At 56.4% G+C, this 18,704-nt stretch overlaps 2 protein-coding genes across 5 annotated transcripts in view; both read right to left on the reverse strand.

The window, feature by feature from the left end:
* Nucleotides 1-5,498: 5,498 nt before the first annotated feature.
* Nucleotides 5,499-10,387, reverse strand: LOC143436707 (cysteine-rich protein 2). The gene is made up of 7 exons (XM_076920969.1): nucleotides 10,244-10,387; nucleotides 7,185-7,337; nucleotides 6,853-6,993; nucleotides 6,711-6,779; nucleotides 6,526-6,620; nucleotides 6,143-6,200; nucleotides 5,499-6,047 (listed from the first exon to the last, which is right to left on the reverse strand). The coding sequence occupies exons 1-7, from the start codon at nucleotides 10,284-10,286 to the stop codon at nucleotides 5,980-5,982; spliced, it is 627 nt and encodes a 208-aa protein (XP_076777084.1). The 5' UTR covers nucleotides 10,287-10,387; the 3' UTR covers nucleotides 5,499-5,979.
* Nucleotides 10,388-13,772: 3,385 nt separating this feature from the next.
* Nucleotides 13,773-18,704, reverse strand: part of Mta1 (metastasis associated 1) — a 40,066-nt gene continuing 35,134 nt past the window's right edge. For 2 of the 4 annotated variants that reach the window (XM_076920963.1, XM_076920961.1), the window contains 5 exons: nucleotides 17,523-17,675; nucleotides 17,201-17,236; nucleotides 14,991-15,022; nucleotides 14,541-14,692; nucleotides 13,773-14,453 (listed from right to left, as the gene is read on the reverse strand). In XM_076920963.1, coding sequence (XP_076777078.1) covers nucleotides 14,303-14,453; nucleotides 14,541-14,692; nucleotides 14,991-15,022; nucleotides 17,201-17,236; nucleotides 17,523-17,675 — 524 coding nt within the window. In that variant the 3' untranslated portion in view covers nucleotides 13,773-14,302. The remainder of the gene's footprint in view (nucleotides 14,454-14,540; nucleotides 14,693-14,990; nucleotides 15,023-17,200; nucleotides 17,237-17,522; nucleotides 17,676-18,704) is intronic. The other 2 variants (XM_076920966.1, XM_076920962.1) reach the window with 1 other exon arrangement.

Below are 18,704 nucleotides of genomic sequence, written 5' to 3' on the forward strand. Positions count from 1 at the left end.
GGGGAAATCAGAAGAGGGGACTCCCATCCAGAAAAGCCCCTCCTGCCACAGGAACAGAATCTGAGCTTGAGGACCTAGCAGCTTGAGGTTGGAGACTAGAGGTCAAGACAAGGAATGTGGGTGAGGCCATGCCCAGGTCCCTTCCCCCGATGCCACAGCTGATGATGAGTGCTTCTTATCTCTGGGAGAAGCGCCAGAGCTCATCGATCCAAGTCCACTGCCCAGCTAAGGAGGTTGGTACCAGGTAGAGGCTAAACTAAGCCTACAGTAAATATGGAGAACTGGGGGTTAGGGGGCTTATACTGGCCTCAGTCTCAGAGTGGTTTGTACACTCATTGGGGCTGGGGTTCTGGGGCTTGATCATTGCCTGTCAGGCTGATGGTGCAGTTGCTGATAGCTGGACATTCAGCTCTCACTGTTCAGCCCTGACTGAGCCTCTTGTTCACACCTACCCCATTATCTGTCTCCAGGCCTGGCTCTGGGCAAGAATCAGGGGTACCTCCATCTCCCCGGCCACTGCTGTAGTGGGAGTCAGAACTCTCAAGATGGGATTAGCGGTGTACCACGGGTCAGGGACTACCCAGAGCTGCAAACACAGCCCCCTGGAATACTACCTTCCTCCCAGGGACCCTAACTTGAGGGTACAGTTCTGTCCCCACACTGGAGTTCCACAAGTATCCAGCTCTACAAAGACATTCTGAAGCCCTTTACTACCAGCTGGGGGCTCCAGGGGTAAACATAGGCCCTACCATGATTGACTCCCGACTTCTAATCACCATTCACATTCTAATCACCAATCACCATTTTAAGACCTACCTAGAGGCCTGGGTTGGCACCCCCAAGTGGTTTCTGGACTTAAGGCCACTAGCCTACCTACCTACCCACCCACCCCCACAGCCATTTTTGGTAGTCCTTCAGTCCTGATAAAAAGACAAATTTCTACAGCTCCTGTCTTAGTCTACAAAGGAGAGAGGAGGGGGAAGACCATGCTATGGGCAGAGGTTCTGGAAGGAGAGATCTGAGCAAAGCTCTTGGTGACAGAAAGAGAGGCCAGAGAGGCCTAGGCCCATCTGGAAGGGTGATCTCTCTACCACTGCAGATCCCTGGGGCCTGGCCACACACAAAGCACACTACCTCACTGTCCATGGAAGAAGCCAACTACTGCCTGCCAGGGGTGTGCACTGGGTGGAGGCACAAGGCACCTGGCAGACTGCCTCCTGTGTGTGTGTGTGTGTGTGTGTGTGTGTGTGTGTGTGTGTGTGCGCGTGCGTGCGTGCCAGGGGCTGAATGCTTGGATGCACATGTATACCCTAGGGCCTGCAGACCTACCTGTGAGGTAAATATTGTTTGGAGTGGCTCTACTGTCTTATGTGTGGTTTCTCCCAGAGCAAACAGCCATGTTTCTATGTATCTACACTCAGGGACCTTGTTTTGTTTTTAACTGACAGGTTTCACTGTGTAGCCCTGGCTATCCTGGAACTCGCCAAGTAGACCAGGCTGGCCTCAAGCTCAGAGATCTCCCTGCCTCTTGTTACTGAGTGCTGAGATTCAAGTTTACGCTACCACGAGCTAGCTAACACCCAGGGGCTTCTTGACAGACTCTTCCTGCCTCTCGCCCAGGAGACATGTGCTAAGGCGGGTGGGTCAACAACCCTGTTCATGTTCCTTCCATCCACAGCCCCACCCCAGAGATAGCTCCTTCTCCCACCCCTGAATTCCGGCCCCACCCTGCACTGGAGAACCCTCCCCCCCACCAAGCCACAGGAGCCTTCTCAGTCTTCCTTAATGTTGTTTCTCGTTGCCATGGCCACGGGAGGGATGCCAAGGCAGGGGCCAAGGGCTGATACCTTCTTTGTTGGTACACAGCAGTTTTTTCCAGACATTCCATTCAGATGTACCCACTTAGAGACACAAAGACACACACAAGCCGCGGCACAGCTTCACTGGCCTGTGATGGGCTAGAGCCACACCAGAGACGGAGGCAACAGAGCCAGACCTTGTCAAGAAATAAAGAAAAGGAAGGGAGGGAGAGAGGGAGGGAGGAAGAGAGAAAAAAGCCAGGGATGGTGATGAAGAGATAAAGTGACACCATCTTTGTTTACTTAGTTCACAACCCTTCACTCCCTCAAGAGTCACATCTGCCTTGGAAACACACGAGCCTGCTCTTGGCCTGAGAGCTCGTTTTCAGCATTTGGAGGTGGAAGCAAGAGGATTCAAAACTAGTCTCAGCTCCATAAATCATTTAAGGCCAGCCTGAGCTAAATGAGACTGACTCAAAAAAATAATAATAATAATCAGAACAACAACGGGGCGGGGCGGGGGAGGGGAGTCTTTCAAAGCTTCCATAGTGACTACAAATGCCCCCCCCCACACACACACACTGCTGCTTCTAGTCAGACCACTAGCCTCAGCCCTCAATCCTCTTGGATGAGGCTCAGCTGGTGTCCAAGTCCTGCCAGCCTTCCTGAGGCCCAGCTCTGTACGTACTCTCACCTGCCTCCTCTTACCCCAGGCTATCCCTGGATCAGGTCATCTGGGCCAAGTGAAGGCCTGGTGTGCTCTGTACAAGCACCCAAAGGGAGCACAGAGATCTCTCTCCACTGCTTGTACCAGGACAGCATAGAGGCTGTGGAGGAGGGGAGGCCGCAGAACCATGATCTATCTACTCAAGCCTTCTCTGTACACACCCATGCGCCCTCCACTGGCTGGGATACCACACCCAGAGGCCAGCCAGAGAAGGTAGGCCTTAGCCCCCTGGGCTGATGACCACTGAGGAATCTGAATACCCACTCCCACTAGGAAAGCTCTGCTCCTCAGGGAGGGGCCTCTGTAGTGTTGCAAAAAACTACTTTTATCTTCTGGCTCTGCTGGTGCCTGGCTGAGGGTGAAGTCATGTGTAGAGATGTCCGGCTAAGGGCTGGAGGTCATCTGAGCCTGCCCTATGCCCTCTGCTCTCAGGTGCAAATGCTGCCAGCACACACTTTAGGCAACGTTCTGAGCCCAGACACACACAGCACAGGCCTCCCTAGGGCCCACCCTCCTTCTCCCCCCTCAGACCAGTGGAAGACATTTCTAGTTCCCAGGGTCTATTTTCAGCAGCTCGCCTCCAGGGACCCCCGTCTGGCACAAGATCTGGCCCTAGGGGTGGGTCTGCTGGGATGGTTGACCAGAATCAGAAGGGATTGCACACTGCTTCCCAGACAGGTTCCTCTGCCCTCAGGCGTATACCTTAGGCTTAGGCGGACAGCCGTTACATTCTTCCTTTTCCAGAAGTAACTTGTCATAGCCAGGAAGGGGGTGGTAGCGGGAACAGGGCTCCTTAGCCACCCTTCTCACAGTAGGACTACACTTTTTACCTACGACCTATAATCTGGTCAGATGGGGTACCCCACACTCTGCCTCCCTGTGGCCTGCCCACTGCTTCCTGGAGCCAAAGCCCAGGAAGAACCGTCTGGAATTCCAGTCTCTCCAAACCAGCAGCTGACAGCCTGGAGCCCACCCCCGCAGCCAGTCTGGCCTGGGAAAAAGGGCTGCCCACACCTGGCACCCTGGGCTCTGGCCAGCGCGAACTGTACCCACTCACTAGCAGGAGCACTAGCACATGGTGATCCTTTTGATACCCTGCCCACAGGCTTCAGCCAGCAGCCAGTGAGCAGGGCCAGCCATGTCAGATCGCGAGATAAATGGGGTCTGCAGGCAGCCAGGAGCTTGAGGAAGACTCGGGCAGAAGGGTTCCCAGGGCGGATGCAGGAGTCGCTGGTCCAGGAGAAGCAAGGTCTAGGCAGGAGGGTGAATGCTAGGGTGTTGGCCAGATGATCTAAGATTAAGGTAAGTGGGGAGAAGGAGCCGTAGGCTGGGCACTCCATAAAGAAGTCCAGCTGAGTATACTGGTAAGCAGAGAGGACCTAGGAAGGCCTGGTTCGAGAGCGCAGCAAGGCTAGATAGATGGGAGGAGGATGCGTGGTAGCGCGTGTCAGGGGAACTCCGGGAACTAAACCGTGCAGAGAAGCCTGGGCTGAGTCTCCATGTGAGGTTCTGGACTCGGCAGAATTTGAAATGGAGTGAGGTGGTCTGTTGGCATCTATAGTCATCTCCGAGTCTAGGTGTTTATTTGGGAGATGGAAAAGCTCAGGGCACTCTCCCAGAAGGGTGGATGCCAAAGGCTTCTATCCTCTCCTCCATCTTGGATGCATCGGAAGCTGGTGCCACTGCCGCGACCTGGCAATGCAGCGGACACCGCCTGGCAACAAGACCCAGACAAACAGTCGCAGCACCGCCGCGTTTCCACGACAACTCCTTGGAAACAAACAGCAAGCAACGTCATCTTCCTCGGCAGGAAAAGGTCAGATCCTGCCCCGCCCCTCCGATGTACAGCATAGCTGGCCGCAGGGCGGGGATGGATCTGCCTTGGGAAGACCCCTGCCCTCGTGACCCAACCAGGGGAATCCCCTTCTCTTCTTCAAAGGGCCCGCCCACGATCGAGGAGGGCCCGCCTCCTCGCTTCCTTCAAGCTGAACTGGTAGGAGTCTTTTTGCTCCGAGGACTGAAAATTTATAGGCCCCTCTACTCCCACGCACTGCTAACCAACTAGAGCTGCCAAGCTCAATCCAAAATGTGCAGCCAAGAACCGGCGTCTTGGTGGGAGAGGTCATATGGGGGAGGAGTCCCAGAGCCCAGTACCTGCTGGACCTCCCTTGGCGAGGGCGAAGAGAAGGGCAGGGACACGATGTTGTGCATAAGACAGTAGCCCCAGGCACAGTCACATCTGTGTCAGTGGCCTAAGGGCTGGACGAGAAGCCAGGGACAAACCTGAAAGGCCTTCTTGCCCGGTGGCAGTGACCAGATCTGGGAGCCACTTACCCCAGACGCTCTGAGGTTTGGATTGAAGGACTACCGGGGCAGATAGAGACGAGGTCCCCCAAGCGCCACTGAAATGCAGGGGCGCCGTCTAGTGGGCATTTGGGGAAAAGCAAGTGAAGGAAGGACACGCCCACTGCGAGAAGCGGGTTCCAGTCTCTGAAGCTGGGTCACGTGAGGAGACATGGTTCACTGCCTCACTACAAACCCAGTAACTAGACCCTTGCCTAACAAACTGTCCTCATTCTCTTCCTGGGCCATACACTAGAGACAAAGCAGGGTGGTCAAAGGCCTTGTCCTGTGGACACAGCAGAAGGGCATAGCTGAGCCTGGTCAAACTGTCCAGGTTCCATCCCGTTCTACATGCTTCAGAACTGTGCCCTCAATAGATCCCACCTGTCCATCATCTGGACCCCTTTCCTCCTCACCTCTGCCCAGTGCTACCCCTCGATGCTCCCACGCAGTTCAGCGCTGGCACTGATGTCTACCTAAATCAGCCTCCCCAGAAGGCTGAACTACATCCCTACCAATACTGGGCCCAGGGAGTGCAAAGGGATATCTGTGGAGAGAGAAAGGGACATGGCCTTGGGTTTACACGACCCCCCCCCCCAGCACACACACACAAATACGACACTGGGTCCTGCAATCCTCAAACAATTTATTAACAGCAAAAGTCTCCATAGCTGTGAACCTGTGAGGGTAAGCGGGGAGTAGTGTGGGAGCCAGCAAAGGGCTCCTTGCAGGGGTGCCATCACCCTGGGAATGCTGTGAGCTCATGGCCATCACCAGCAAGCAGAGCATAAATAATACTGGTGGGCAGGTGTGGGCAAAGGGACCTCACAGGACAGCCGCCTGGGAGAGCTATCAGGGACATGGGGACACAGGGACAGAGAGATTGCTGGGTACAGGAACACAGGACCCATGGGGCTATGGAGGCACACAGACAGAAAGTAAACCGTGGGCAACACAGGGCATGCCAAGGTGATGAAGGGGACTACCCAGGCTTTCTCCTCCACCACTTAGGTCCTGGATTTGCAGGCGAGACGCGCTGAGGCAGGACGAGGCGACAGGTCACTTTGGCTCAGGGTCAAACAGGGGACCCTGAGGACAGCATCTGCAGATCTAAGGCTGAACTGTGCCTTCTGGGTCCTTGTCGTAGATATAGCTGCCCACAGCTCCAGTGTTCACTCCTGTGGAGAACAGTGCCCGGGGTGGCTGAGCAGGAACGAACAGGGATTCAGGGAAGGGAAGAGGTCCCCACGTCCTCCACCCCGGCTCTACTCACCTTTGGGTCCAAAGAGTATTCCATAGCAAGGCTTGTGGCAGTAGGGCTGACCATCATGCTGTGGGCAGTGTAGAGGGAGTGTTGAGCACAGACCACCCCCCCTTCCTTTACTTCCCCAGATACGCTGAGACCTTCATGATATGGTAGTCAGCTCCCTGAGGACTCTTAGGGGTCAAAGGTCATGTGCAGGCCCCACTCACTTTGACAGGAATAGCAGAGCCCCAGGGTGCATCTGCAGAATCTTCCCTCTAATGGCCACAGGGCAGTATATCTCGCCTAGGGCAACCCAGGCCCGGGAGCCTCCCAGTGGTAGAATTCCTGAATTCTTACTCCAGCATGCTCTCCCTCCCTGTCCCCTCCCACACCACAACCGCACCCCTTACCTCAGCATGCCCGCCTGGGGTCAGTGTCTTGGAGCAGCGCTCACAGCGCAGGCAGGGCCGGTGCCAGTCCTTGCCCAGGGAGGTCACCTTCTCAGCTGGGAGGGAGGAGAAGGATGGTGGTAACCCCAACCCTACCGGAGGCACAATGTCTCTTGAGTCAGGGGGCTGGGTAGTCAGTCACTTACCGAAGTACACTCTCTTGTTGCATCGAGGACACATGTTGGGCTCCCCAGTGAATGTGGTGACACTAGAGGCTGGAGGGGTGGAACTGGGTCAGGGTGGACCTTAGTCACCCATATCCAACCCCCCACCCAGGGCCTGTCCCACCTTTGCTGGGACCCTTGGGGGGCCCGCTGGTCTTCCGCTCCTCAGTTCGCACCACAGGGACCTCGATGGGGCCAGTGACCTGAGGGGTCTCCGTCGAAGGCTTCTCGTAGATGTAGGAACCAGCACCCCCAATATTCACGCCTGCAGAGGGCAGTCACGTCAGGAGATTTAATGGTTGGGGGCCCCGACCCCACCCATCTCACACAGAGCTTCTCCCAAAGCTGCTTCATGGATTTCAGGATAGGAGGGGCACAGAGAAGGAAAGAGCAGACAGAGCCCCAGCACACGAAGGAGCTGTCCCAGGTCTGAGGCTGGGACCCTGCTTACTTTACCTTTGGGTCCAAACAGTGTGGCATAACAGGGCTTGTGACAGAAGGGCTTTCCATCATGTTCAGCGTGGCCGCCGGGGGTCAGTGTCTTGTTGCAGCGCTCACACTTGAGACAGAACTTGTGCCAGTCCTTGCCCAGGGAGCTTACCTTCTCGGCTGGAGGAGGAAGAAGAAGAGGAGGAGGAAGAGGAGGAGGAGGAGGAGGAGGAAGAAGAAAAGGTCAAAGCAGCATGCCTGTTCCTCTTCTTCCAGAAGTTTCCAGGCCCCACATTCCTGCATTTCACACCCCTGGCAGATGTCAAGCTCCACTCCCACCCCACCCATGGTGACTCTCGGAGATCAGGCTACTGTTTACAGAGACTCCTTCAGACATCCTGGAGCCCTCTGTCCTTGCTCATCCTGAAGTAGACTCAGCCCAGGCACTTGGTTTAACCCCTCAGTGTCTGCTCACTGCACCTATTTAGACCTGGTCCTCAAAGTCCCTGCCTCAGCCTCATTGTGCATCTCCTCACACCTCTCCCCTCCCCACAGAGCCAGGCAGAGTCCCACTGCCAAGAGCAAAGCCCTTGATCTTCAGCACCAGGTGAGGGAGCACCAGCCCTGGTTGCGACAGGACCCCCAGGAAAGATCCCTATTTGGGTTCTTCATCCCTAAGCCCCGAGATCTCACTCCACCCACTGCTTCCAGCTGCCAGTTTGGCGCCAAAGGTTTGTGACCAGCAGCTGAGGGTTGTGGACCCCACCCCGCAACCGTCAGGGCAATGACTGCCGAACCACATCCCAATGGACGGAAGCCTGGGCCTCCCCAAGGGAGTAAGGCAGGAAAAGGGTGGAGAAGTGGGCAGGAAGAAGGCCCTGAGCTGAGAGCAGAACTGGAATTCCAAAGGGAAGGGGCCAGGCCAGAGTGGCTGGCGGGGGAGGAGGGAGGGGTGTTCTGCTTGCTTGGCTCTGGCACTCCTCTCTGAGGATAACAGAAACAGCTAGCTCTCCAGCCTTCCTTTCTCAAGAGCAGCCCGCTGGTCCCTTTGGGGCCATGCCTCCTCTGGACAACCTTGGCAAACACCAGGGAGCACAGCCTACTCTGAGAGCCCCCTCCCCCCACTGGGAAGTGCTCCTGCTGGGCAGTAAGCCTGGATCCTCCATGCGGCTAAGTCTGGCTCTCCACAGCCCTAACTTGCCGGACACGGGCAGGACAGGTGTTCTCCAGGAACCCCCAAGACCCTTGCCCTGGACAGTACGGTTTAGTTTCCTTTGCGATGCTAAAACACAGGTGAGCCTGCGATCTCCAAGCCAGAACAGACAGGAGCTACCCGGATGGAAAGTAGGCTTGGCTCCCATGACTGTCTGGCATTCTCTCTCAGGACAGTGATAAGGTTGTTGGGATGGCCATCGGTGGCTGTGGCAGCTGCAGCTCAAGGCTGCCAAAACCACTATGTTCTGGCCAGCTCTGGGATGTGGGCCATGTAGGGGCAGGGAGCTGACCCTCGGACCCACTGGTTCGGTCGATGGCCTCATTACACACCCAAATTGGGAATACAACATTGATTAGGTCTAATAGCTTGGAAGGGAATGGTCTCCCTACTTGGCCATGTGTTCTGGAAGAAAATCAGACTCACAGCACCCCGGGGTCCCTTGGGCCTAGAGTTTACTCAGAAGTGGGCTGCTGGGGCACAGCCTAGCTGGGCAGAAAGGGCAGCTTTCTGGACCCCCGTTGCCTCCCCACAGAACAGTAGCCAGCCGACTCTGAGGAGCCTTTGTTTTCTGCCGAGAGCCAGAGGCGCCCAAGCAGGCAGAGTGCTTTTTTCCGGGTGGCCTGTTGGCCAAGGCCCCAGAGAGTCCAGAGCTGGCCTGGTCTGGAGCACAGTCATACAGAACAGTCCTGAGGACTGTCTTCATTCAGGGAACTTGCTAGACATCTCACTGTAGGAAAATGACTGAAATCGGGCAATCTGTCCCCTCCAGGAGGCAACAGGAAACCCCTGGCTCCAGGCCACCCAGAACAAACCCAAGCCAAATCCGGTCCCTCCACTCTGGGAACAAACAAAAGTGGCCTCTCCTCTACTCCCGTCATAGGAAGAAGTTCACTGATCTGGACGTTGACTACTGTTTTGGGAAGAGCAGAAGAGACCCTGCCTTTTCAGGCTCCTGTCTGTCTTCCTCTATTCTGGCCCTAAGTCTACCTTTCAGTGGCAGCTACACTGCTACTCTGGCAAAGTTGCTCAGCTACGAGCATAGCCCCAGGAGGTTAGCAGATCTGGGACCAGGGGATGCTTGATAAAGCGATTGCCTTCAGGGGCTACCTTAGCAGGAACCAATTCCTGCATACCATAGCTTCCTTCCCTGATGGCCTTGACCTCCAAGAGGCCAGGGTCCTAGTCACCCAGTGCACTTTCAAGCTCACGGAGAAATACGGTGTCACCGGTGCCCCACCCCGGGTGAAACTGCAGAGGCAAATGGCCAAGAAAGGGAGCAAGCTGGGGCACGTAAGAGGCAGAAAGAAGCCAAGGTCGCCCCCGCTTGGACTGAATCCGGAATCCTAGACCTGGTCCAGCGGCCTGGGCAGAGGTCGAAGTGAGCACTGGGGTCACTCACTACTCCGGGTCAGACTAGTGGGCCCATGTGGAGATTGGGAGGCAGCCACAGGGTGAGGAGGAGATGCCGGGACCCAGGGGATCTCAACGGACCAGTCTCGGGACGTCGGACCTCATTGGATCCCGCCCCGAAGAGTGTCGCTGAAGAAGGGCGATAAGCTGAACATGCGGGCGGCCAGGAGGGCGCTCCTAGCTCGGGCCGACCGGGACTTTGAGTACCTCGCCCAGTGCCTACCGAGCGCTTCCGAACCCACCCGACGCCACCCGCCTCTCCAGGATCCCAGGTGGCCTCCCTCGCCCCGCGCAGCACTACCTTCGAGCCTCGGGCCGCACCCGCGAAAACAGCGTGGCGAGCTCAGCTACGGATCGCGCATCCCAAGACCGTGGCTGCGCACCCCATCCGTGTACGTTACGGGGTGTGGCCCTCAGCCAGGAGCCTGGAGGCGAAGGCGGACGGCGGGTGGATACTCACCGAAGTACACGGTCTTGTCACACTTGGGACACTTGGAGGCCATGGTCGGTGCGCTCGGTCGGTCCGCGCCCTCCACCCGCGCTCGTCTCTGCGCCGCCGCCCGCGCCTGCCCCGCCCGCCCCCGGACGTCGATTGGCTCGGAGACTTGGGCGGGGCCTCTGGAGCCCGCCCCCTGGACGCCAGCAGCTGGGCGCGCTGCAGGCGGGGCGCACCTGCCAGGGTCGGAAGGGCCGGGCCTAGCGCCCCCTACCCCGGAGTGAGGTGGCATCCACAGGGATCGCCCGAGGATTCTATGGCCACCCTAGCTGGAGAGCGGACTTGGGATCCCCAGCTTTAGGTCTCGAGGCCCGGGCCCGCTCGTGGTAGGAGGGGGCATGAGAAGCCCGCGGGACGCCCCCCACCCCCCACCACTCCCGCCTCCCGGCACCGCCTCCCTTTGTTGCCTGGTTTCTATAGCAACGGCCTCGCAGCACAGAAGCACGAAGCATCGGATTCCGGGCGGGGCGCCGCGGTCCTGTCTGTGGTGCTGAAGGAGGGGCGGGCGAGGCTCACTTGTAAGCGCCACCACTTCCAAAAACAGCTTAAGAAACCACTGGGATGAGTGGGGGCAGGGTGGAGTCAGCCAGGGCAGGCTCTGAAGGAGCCGCAGGTGCACTTGCCTCTAAGGCACTTTTATCCTTGGAGGAATGGGGTACCTGCGAATTTCCTCCGCGTAAAGTGTTGTAGGCTAATACCCCCTTCTGTGGAGCTGCTGCCACTCTTCCTCAGACAAGGTCTCTGACTCCCAGAATTCTGTCCCCAGTGCATTCTGTAGAGTAGCAGAGCCAGAAGTCCTGCTTTCCAGATCGGGTCTCCCACCTTGCTTGACCTCAGAATAGTCCCCTCCCATTTTCCTTCCCACTAAGGGCTAGGTTGCTGTTCCACCCTCCTTACTTTCTGACTCCCGTGGACCCACAGGCTTCTCTCTCAGCTTCTTGACCCTATCTGGGTCTTGGGTCTGGAAAACAAACACCCTACAAGTCCCAAACCCTGATGATCCGACCCAGTATGGACAGCTGACCAGGGTCGTCCCTCCCACATCTTCCTCACTGCTGTGCTAGACACCCCTATTTCGTTTCTCTGTCCAGCCCATGGATTGGGATGTAAGGGGTCCCAGGTGGCAGGTATGTTGGTGACCCCTGGCCTACTATGGCTCCATGTGGCAGCCCTTACTTTGCACACATATCCTGCAGGAACTGCCATTTCCATGGTGACAAACGCCCAGAAAAATGTGCCACCCCCTCCAAGCCTGACTGACCAGCCAGACCAGCTCCCCCTGGCACCTGTGGACACATGCCAGCCAAGGTGAGAGGCAGGCAAGGAAGCCTTCCCAGTGCCTTCCTGGACAGACCCTTCATTCATAGCCAGGTTCCTGTTCAGGCTGAATTCATAGGTGTCCTGACTTCCAACTCAAGCAAGCATCCGTTACTGTGTCCTCTCCAGGAGTCTCTCAGGAGTCCTCATGGACCCTAGGTACCAGTCTGCCTGACCACCCCACCACTAAGATTTGCTGTTTAAGGCAGGGCTGATTGGGCTAGGCAAAGCTAGTCTGAAAAGGCCTCAAGGGCGCCCAGCCCAAATGAAAGAGCGGGTAGGAGTAGGCCTCCTCCAGGGGGCAGCGGCAAAGGACTGGCAGGTAATACTGGCTAGGGCTGGGTAAGAGACCTTAATTGTAGCTTCTGTCCTACCACCTCTGCTGGGTCCCTGACAATGATGAAGGGCTACAGGGCTGTTGTGAGCCTGGCAGGAAGGCACATGGGCCAATGACAAACCGTGGGCTTGGCCTCCACACCCGAGGCTGAGGCCCAGAGGGCAGTAACAGGATGGCATTGGTAGGCACATTCCGACACACACCAACCAAGGGAAGAGGCAGGGAGAGTTTTCCAGTGCCTTTTTGGAGAGGGTTCCTTCTTTCATAGCTAAGAAGAATTCACTTGTGCGCTGACTCCCAAGCTAATCATCCCTCACTGGGTCCTCTCATCACCTACGCAGTATGGTAGACGGTGTGGTGTGGCACAGGTGGGCAGCTCCCTTCTCTAGGGCCCCAACAAGATAAGAAATACCTTGGAATTCTATCTTCATAGAGCAGCGTCACAGATCTACTGCAGGGAACGCATGGCGAGGCCTGGAATGAAGGCTCTGAGCCTTCATGTCCTGGTCTTCAAGTTAGCACCAGTCTCTCTCTCTGGTCATGACGGCCTGACCATCGTTGTCGAATGGCAGAATGGACCCTACCCATTTTCCTCATTAAAAACCTTCAGGGTAGAGTAGATTAGTTTCCTGGGCCCATAAGCCACCAGCCCATGTCCACTTCCAATTCTTCACCTTGGCTTTAATGTCCAGTCAGTCAAAGGGAGACACCCAACCTCAGGCACACTTGGCCCTGTTTTTATAGTGGGCACTGGAGCCCACTTAGGAACATCTCAGTACCCAGCCTGAAGTCTGAAAAGGACAGCCTTTTGAAAAAGACCAGAGCCTGAGCAAAGTTGAGGGAACTAGGTCATAAGGGGCTTCATCTGTAGCTCACTTGAGCCATGCTCCCTGCAGACTCTCAGATGGGAAAAGGACTCACAGGAGGCCCTTGGAGCCTGGAGAGTCCTCCAGTAGTGGAGGACAAGGTAGAGGCCAGATCAACTGGGAGAAGCCCAATGACCCTAGGGACACGAGTAGGGCATATGTCACAGCACTGTCCCAGACACCTGGTCTGTCACCCTGATAAGCCCCATCACAAGCTCAGGGAAGCAGAGATACCCCTTATCTGTATCCCAAGTGGGAACATAAATGGTTTCTATTTTAATCCTGTCTGAGATTTCCACACACCACAGGCGCCTGAGTAGGGCAGGAGCAGAAGGCAGGGGCCAAAAGACTCCACTGTTCCCACAAAGGGTCTATCTGACCCTCTTCTTGGCCAGCTGAGAGGCAGCAGCCTGAGGGCTGACGGTCTGTGGAGCCGGACCTCCTCCCTCCTGTAGCTGGCCAGGCCGGCACCTGTCTCTAGGCCTGCAAGGATAGGCGCAGGCGGAGATAGGATTTCTGAGCAGAAATATGAGCAAATTCTTGAGAAAAGCACACCTGCCAGGGCAGCCCGGCTTAGCAGAGCCTGACAGCTGGGGCGCAAGGGATCTGTTAGGCACAGGGGTGGGCCCTGGACTTTAAGCTTCTGTGCCAAGCTGACCCAGGTAGAAAAAAGTCGTGGGGCCTCAGGTAGGGCCAGCTCTCTTTGTGGCATATGAGACAGTTTCTGCACAACTTCAAAGCAGTGGTCCTCTGTGGCCAGCCCTTCTGGGCCAAAGGCCTGCAGGATTAGGTTTCAGAGTGGTCTGCTCCACCAGCCCGGAGAAAGCCCTCAGCACTGAGCTGACCCTAGCCTGTTGCTACTGCCCATCTTTCTACCAAGGGATGCCCTGGGGATTCCGGGTATTGGAGCAGGGTGGGTTCGAGGCCCTACATAAGGAGAGGGACTGGGAACAAAAGACACAGAAGGGCTTGCTGGGGTTTTCCTTTTTATGAGATTTTTTTCTTTGTTTTTGTTTAATATGAAAATTACTTGAAAAGACAAGGGGCCAACCCTGCCAGGCAGCTTGCCCGCTGCTGGCTGCACCAATCCTAACATTCCAGGTGTAAGTTACAGAGCTCAAGTTCATCTACAAAAAAGTAATAAAAATAAAATTTAAAATGGCACCTTCAACAGAACACAACAAAACCTTAGAGCCCACCCCGGTGAGAAGCCCTGCAGCACAAGGCCCAGGGCCCTCCTCATCTCTGCTCCAGCCAGAAAGTAAACACAAAGCTAAAAAAGACTCCTCGGTGTCTTGGAATAAGTTAGACCACACTTCTTCCCCCGCATGTCCACCAGAGGAGCAGTTTCTCTGCATGTGAGGGCGGGAGTTGGGGCACTACGGAAACAGAGGGTGGGGTGGGCAGCAGTCTGGTGGGGGAGGGAGGCCGCTTGGCCTCTGCAGGCCTCATGGATACTCTGGGGCTGATGGAGGCCCGGCAGGCCACAGTGTGGGTGACCGCCTAGTCCTCAATAACAATGGGCTCGTCATTGACTGGTGCAGGCGGGGGTGGCCGCAGCGGCAGGGCCTGGCTCTGGCGCAGGGCAATGGGCTTGTAGGGCCGGCGGGCAGCACGCTTGGTTTCTGAGGATGAGAGCAGCTTTCGAATTTTCCTGAGGGAGGGAAGAGGTAAGCCTGTAAAAACCAGAAGGTGGTAGCATAAGATTCCCGTCCCATCCTGTCCCAGAAAAGGCTCCAACCTGGTCTCCTCGGTGGCCATGTAAAATACATCATCTGGGGCGTCAATCCAGTTCATTCGCCGCCGCTTGACGGGAGGCAGGGAGCCACCACGGATTAGGCGCACTTTGGTGGGGTAGGCCTTCCCATTAAGCAGGAGATTCCGACTTGGTCCCTGTGGTGAACAAGAGGTATGAACATAGGAAGACGGTGCCCAGATCTTAACCTTAAACCCTCAGCCGGAGACCCTAACCTCCTGGGCAGCCAGGCCTCAAGGTTCCCTACCTCACAGGCTAGATGGGGAGCCCCTGAATGCACTGGGTCTATGCTACCTGTTAGGTCTGGCCAGGGCTCCCAGATGCTCTCCATTGCACCTGGTGAGGAGTGGGAGCTACCTGGGTCACTTCCCCAACACCTTGAGGGATGTGTGCGCACACAGAAGCATGCCAAAACCTCTAGTCACCCATTCTTACCATGTGCCTGGTCTGTCCATGGTTTGCCAGACCTGATGAAAGAGAACACACAGTGAGCCAGAACAGCGGAGCATGCTCAGCACCCACACCGACTTCCAGTGCTGCTAAGGCCAGGCCGTGAAGGTGGAGGTGGGGGATGTACCTCCTCAGGCAACCCTCCAACCAAAGCCCACACCCAAAGGGCCTGTACGCTGTCCTCAGCTAGCCCAGGTGGTCCCATAGCTCTGCCAACCCTGAGGGCCACCTATATCCTGGCCAGCAGAAGAGCCAGCAGGTGGGCAGTTGGGGATCCAGGTAGGAGGCCAAAGGTCTCCGACCTGACACCAGGCTAAGACAGGTGAAGTCTAGTGTACAAGCGACAGCTGCAGGGCCGCATGTTCACCATCCCTATCTCCTCTTAGGACAGCAATTGTCTGCTGGCTGCTCAAAATGCTAGCAGCAGATGCTAGGTAGGAGACAGATCTCTGGTGACAACAGCGTGCGTGCAGGCTGAAGGCCTAGGGAGAAACTGAGACGTCACTGGAATGAGGCAGGAGTGCCAGCTGCGGTCCACATCAGGAAGCACTGCATCACAGATCTGCTGCCATGTGTAAGCATGTGTGCCAAACAGGTCTCTGCATGGCCTGGCCCCAAGCAGGGAACAAGATGGGACTCCTCTACCATGTCCGGCTAGTGCCACTGGACCCCATGACAATCTGCCAATCACCAAGTCCTTCTCATCAAATATCTCCCTCTTTAAAAAAAAAAAATACTTCGAGACAGGACCTTAACATGTATCCCAGCTACCTGGAACCCAAGATCCTCCTGGCTTCAGGCTCCCAAGTGTGGGGTTTACTGTCTGGCCCGTCTCTAAGCAACAGCCTGGCCAGGTCCTCTCCCTGCAATCTGCCCCATTCCGGCATCCTGGGTCCAGCCTCCCTAGTAGCTCACCTGGCTCTCAGGGACCCCAACTTTGTTCCCACACACAGCCCTATCACAAGAGCTACTTACCCAGGTAAGTGCCTGCCAGAGTGACGAGGCGGCAGAGAGAGAAGACGCACACTAGAGTTAGAGTGAGCGGCATGCGTGTGGCAGCTAAGCCACAGGACAGAGCAGCAGGCAGTATGGGGCAGGGGTTAGTGAGGTAAGAACCTTGGGTGCCAGGGGCTAGCGCCTTGCCCAGTTCCCACGTGCTCTGCTTATTTATGCAAGGCTAGGCCTGAGGCACACTAGAAGGTCAAGGCTGTGTCTAGCCAGTCGGCCTATGGTTCCTAGGCTAGTTCCAGTACCGAGGTCTAGCTTTACAATTTCAGGACTGCTGCTCCTGTGTGTAGACCCTCTGACATGGGAGCCGCCTCGACCACTAACAGGACCAATGAGTTCCCACTACATCTTGTTGGGTACCCATTGCAGGATACACCTCAGGTCTGCATGACAGACTTTGAAAAAACTCAGTGGAAATGAACAGCTCTTTATAGAAACCAGAAGCAAGGTCTGGGAAGGCCAGGCCTGGGCCCCTGGCCTGAGGTGTAGATAACATGGCCAGTCCCATAGCCACACAAAAGGGATATGCCTGCTTGGGTACCTGACAGCTGGCAAGCTTCCAAAGCAACCTTGAGAGGGAGTGTCCTGAGGGAATAAGGTACAGTTAGACAGTCGCTGCCTACTGCTACTCCTGGGCTCTGGACAGCTGGGGAGGGGCCTGAGCAGGCTCATGCTGGCTGGCCGGTGTTTCCCACACTGCCATCCAAACTTGGTGCTATCCCTCATACCCAGAGCAGGCTTGTGCCCCACAACCTTTACCCCATCCTCAGCAGACACGAGGGCCGTATGTAAACTGAGCCACCAACCCATCCCTACTGTCCCCATCAGGCAGGGCACACAAAAATTGCAGGTAGCACTAGCGGCCCTACAAGCAAGGCTGAAGGCATGCGAGCAGTCACAGCGCGATAGCAGCGGGGGTGCCATGGCCTCGTGCAAGGACAGTCCACCCACGGCTCAGGCCAAGACAGGCCACGGCCAGAGACCCAGGGTTCATGGGCCCTCTACCAAGAGGCAAGTCTACATCACAAGCATAGAAGTGTGGGCTGTGGCCTGGGTCTCTGTGGATGGTCTCCGTGGATTGCCCCTGTACGTGCCCTGAACCGCCCAGTCTGCTAGCAGACAGTACACACAGGCATCACGACAGGACTCGGCCACAGCACCCCACCAGCGGCCGCCCCAGGCCTTACCCCTACTGGGCATCAAGAGGCGCTTCTTCATGTTGCCTGGCAGTGCCCAGGAACAGGAGAGAGAGGAGAGAAAACACCATCAACTAAGACAGCCAGTTGAATGAGGGTCACATGGAGCTCCAGGGCTAGCCTAGTCCCATGGCCCTCAGTCCAGGGCTAGCCCTAGTCCCATGGCCCTCAGTCCAGGGCTAGCCCTAGTCCCATGGCCCTCAGTCCAGGGCTAGCCCTAGTCCCATGGCCCTCAGTCCAGGGCTAGCCCTAGTCCCATGGCCCTCAGCAGGCCTGACTTCCTTGGAGGGCCAGTCCCTAGGCTCAGACTCACCATCTACCCCGTTGTGCTGCTCATAGCTCCTCTTGCCCAGGATGGTAGGGGAGCCATTGTTGATGACAGGGGCTGACTTGGCAGGGGTCAGACTGCTGAGCACACTGGATGAACTCTTCACAGGGTCGGGCTTAGGCGGGCGGGGATGGGTCTCTGGAAATGAACAAGGTAAGGGCGTGGTTCAGAACTGGCAGCGCAGGAGGGTCCATGCTGTAACAATGCTTCCTACCCTAAAGCCCCATAGATTCGGCTACAGGGAGCAGTTCCATGCTACCAGAGCTCACTGAAGCCAGGGATCAAAGCGCTGTCAGCAGAAAGCCTACCTAGGATATCTGCAGGAAGGGTGACAGCAAGTAGAGCCTAGCCCACTGCCTCAGACAGAAGAGCTGGGTAGGTGCTAAGAGCTTACAAGATCCAGACACAGCCCATAAACACATGAGTTCTATCAGACAGCTTCCACATCCAGGCCACCAGGTCTGATGGCAGAAGGCTGGCTGCTGGCCAGACACTGAGCTGCCTGGCTGGCCTGAGCAAGGATCCACCCTACAGAAGGCAGGTCCTGGCACTGACCACACCCTCCTGGGTGAGGCTGGTTCTGGGGCCCAGGACTCGGGAAGCAAAGCCAGAGACACTTGTGTCTGCAATGAACACACTTAGCTTATAGTTCTGGAATGTTCTTTCTAGAAGGACTGTTGACTCCATGCTGGAGGCCTGACTCAAGTCCACTCAAACCCTGCAAACAAGTGACCCCAAGTGTCTGGCTCAGCCTAGGGATGTGCCACTCCTAAATGGCCAGGAGCACTGCTGAGAGAGCAACAGTCCCCAAACACACAAGCAAGGCACTATCCCTACAAGGCTGCTAGCCAGACAAGCACCCTGGCCATCAAGGTGCTTGTCTCACAGAAGCCTCCAATGCTATCTTATGTTGGGGAGAGGCCTTCTTGCAGCAGCAGGTGTCCACCCTGCCCTGGGGACTTGTTGGTAGGATTATACCTGGTATAAGCCCTAATCAGAAGTTGGGCAGTGGTGGCGCACGCCTTTAATCCCAGCACTTGGGAGACAGAGGCAGGCGTATTTCTGAGTTCGAGGCCAGTCTAGTCTACATAGTTCTAAGATAGCCAGGGCTATGTAGAAAAACCCTGTCTCAAACAAAAACTTTAGTCAGGACACAGGGCTGCTGGG

This window comes from Arvicanthis niloticus, chromosome 23 (assembly GCF_011762505.2).
Source record: "Arvicanthis niloticus isolate mArvNil1 chromosome 23, mArvNil1.pat.X, whole genome shotgun sequence".
Lineage (NCBI taxonomy): Eukaryota > Metazoa > Chordata > Mammalia > Rodentia > Muridae > Arvicanthis > Arvicanthis niloticus.

Bases quoted from the DNA above. Each gene is read 5' to 3' on its own strand.
- LOC143436707 (XM_076920969.1), bottom strand. From the start codon at position 10,286: ATGGCCTCCAAGTGTCCCAAGTGTGACAAGACCGTGTACTTCG. The intron at 7,338-10,243 runs GTGAGTATCCAC...TTCCTCCTCCAG, and splicing joins TGACAAGACCGTGTACTTCG to CCGAGAAGGTAAGCTCCCTG. The intron at 6,048-6,142 runs GTGAGTAGAGCC...TGTTCTCCACAG, and splicing joins AATACTCTTTGGACCCAAAG to GAGTGAACACTGGAGCTGTG.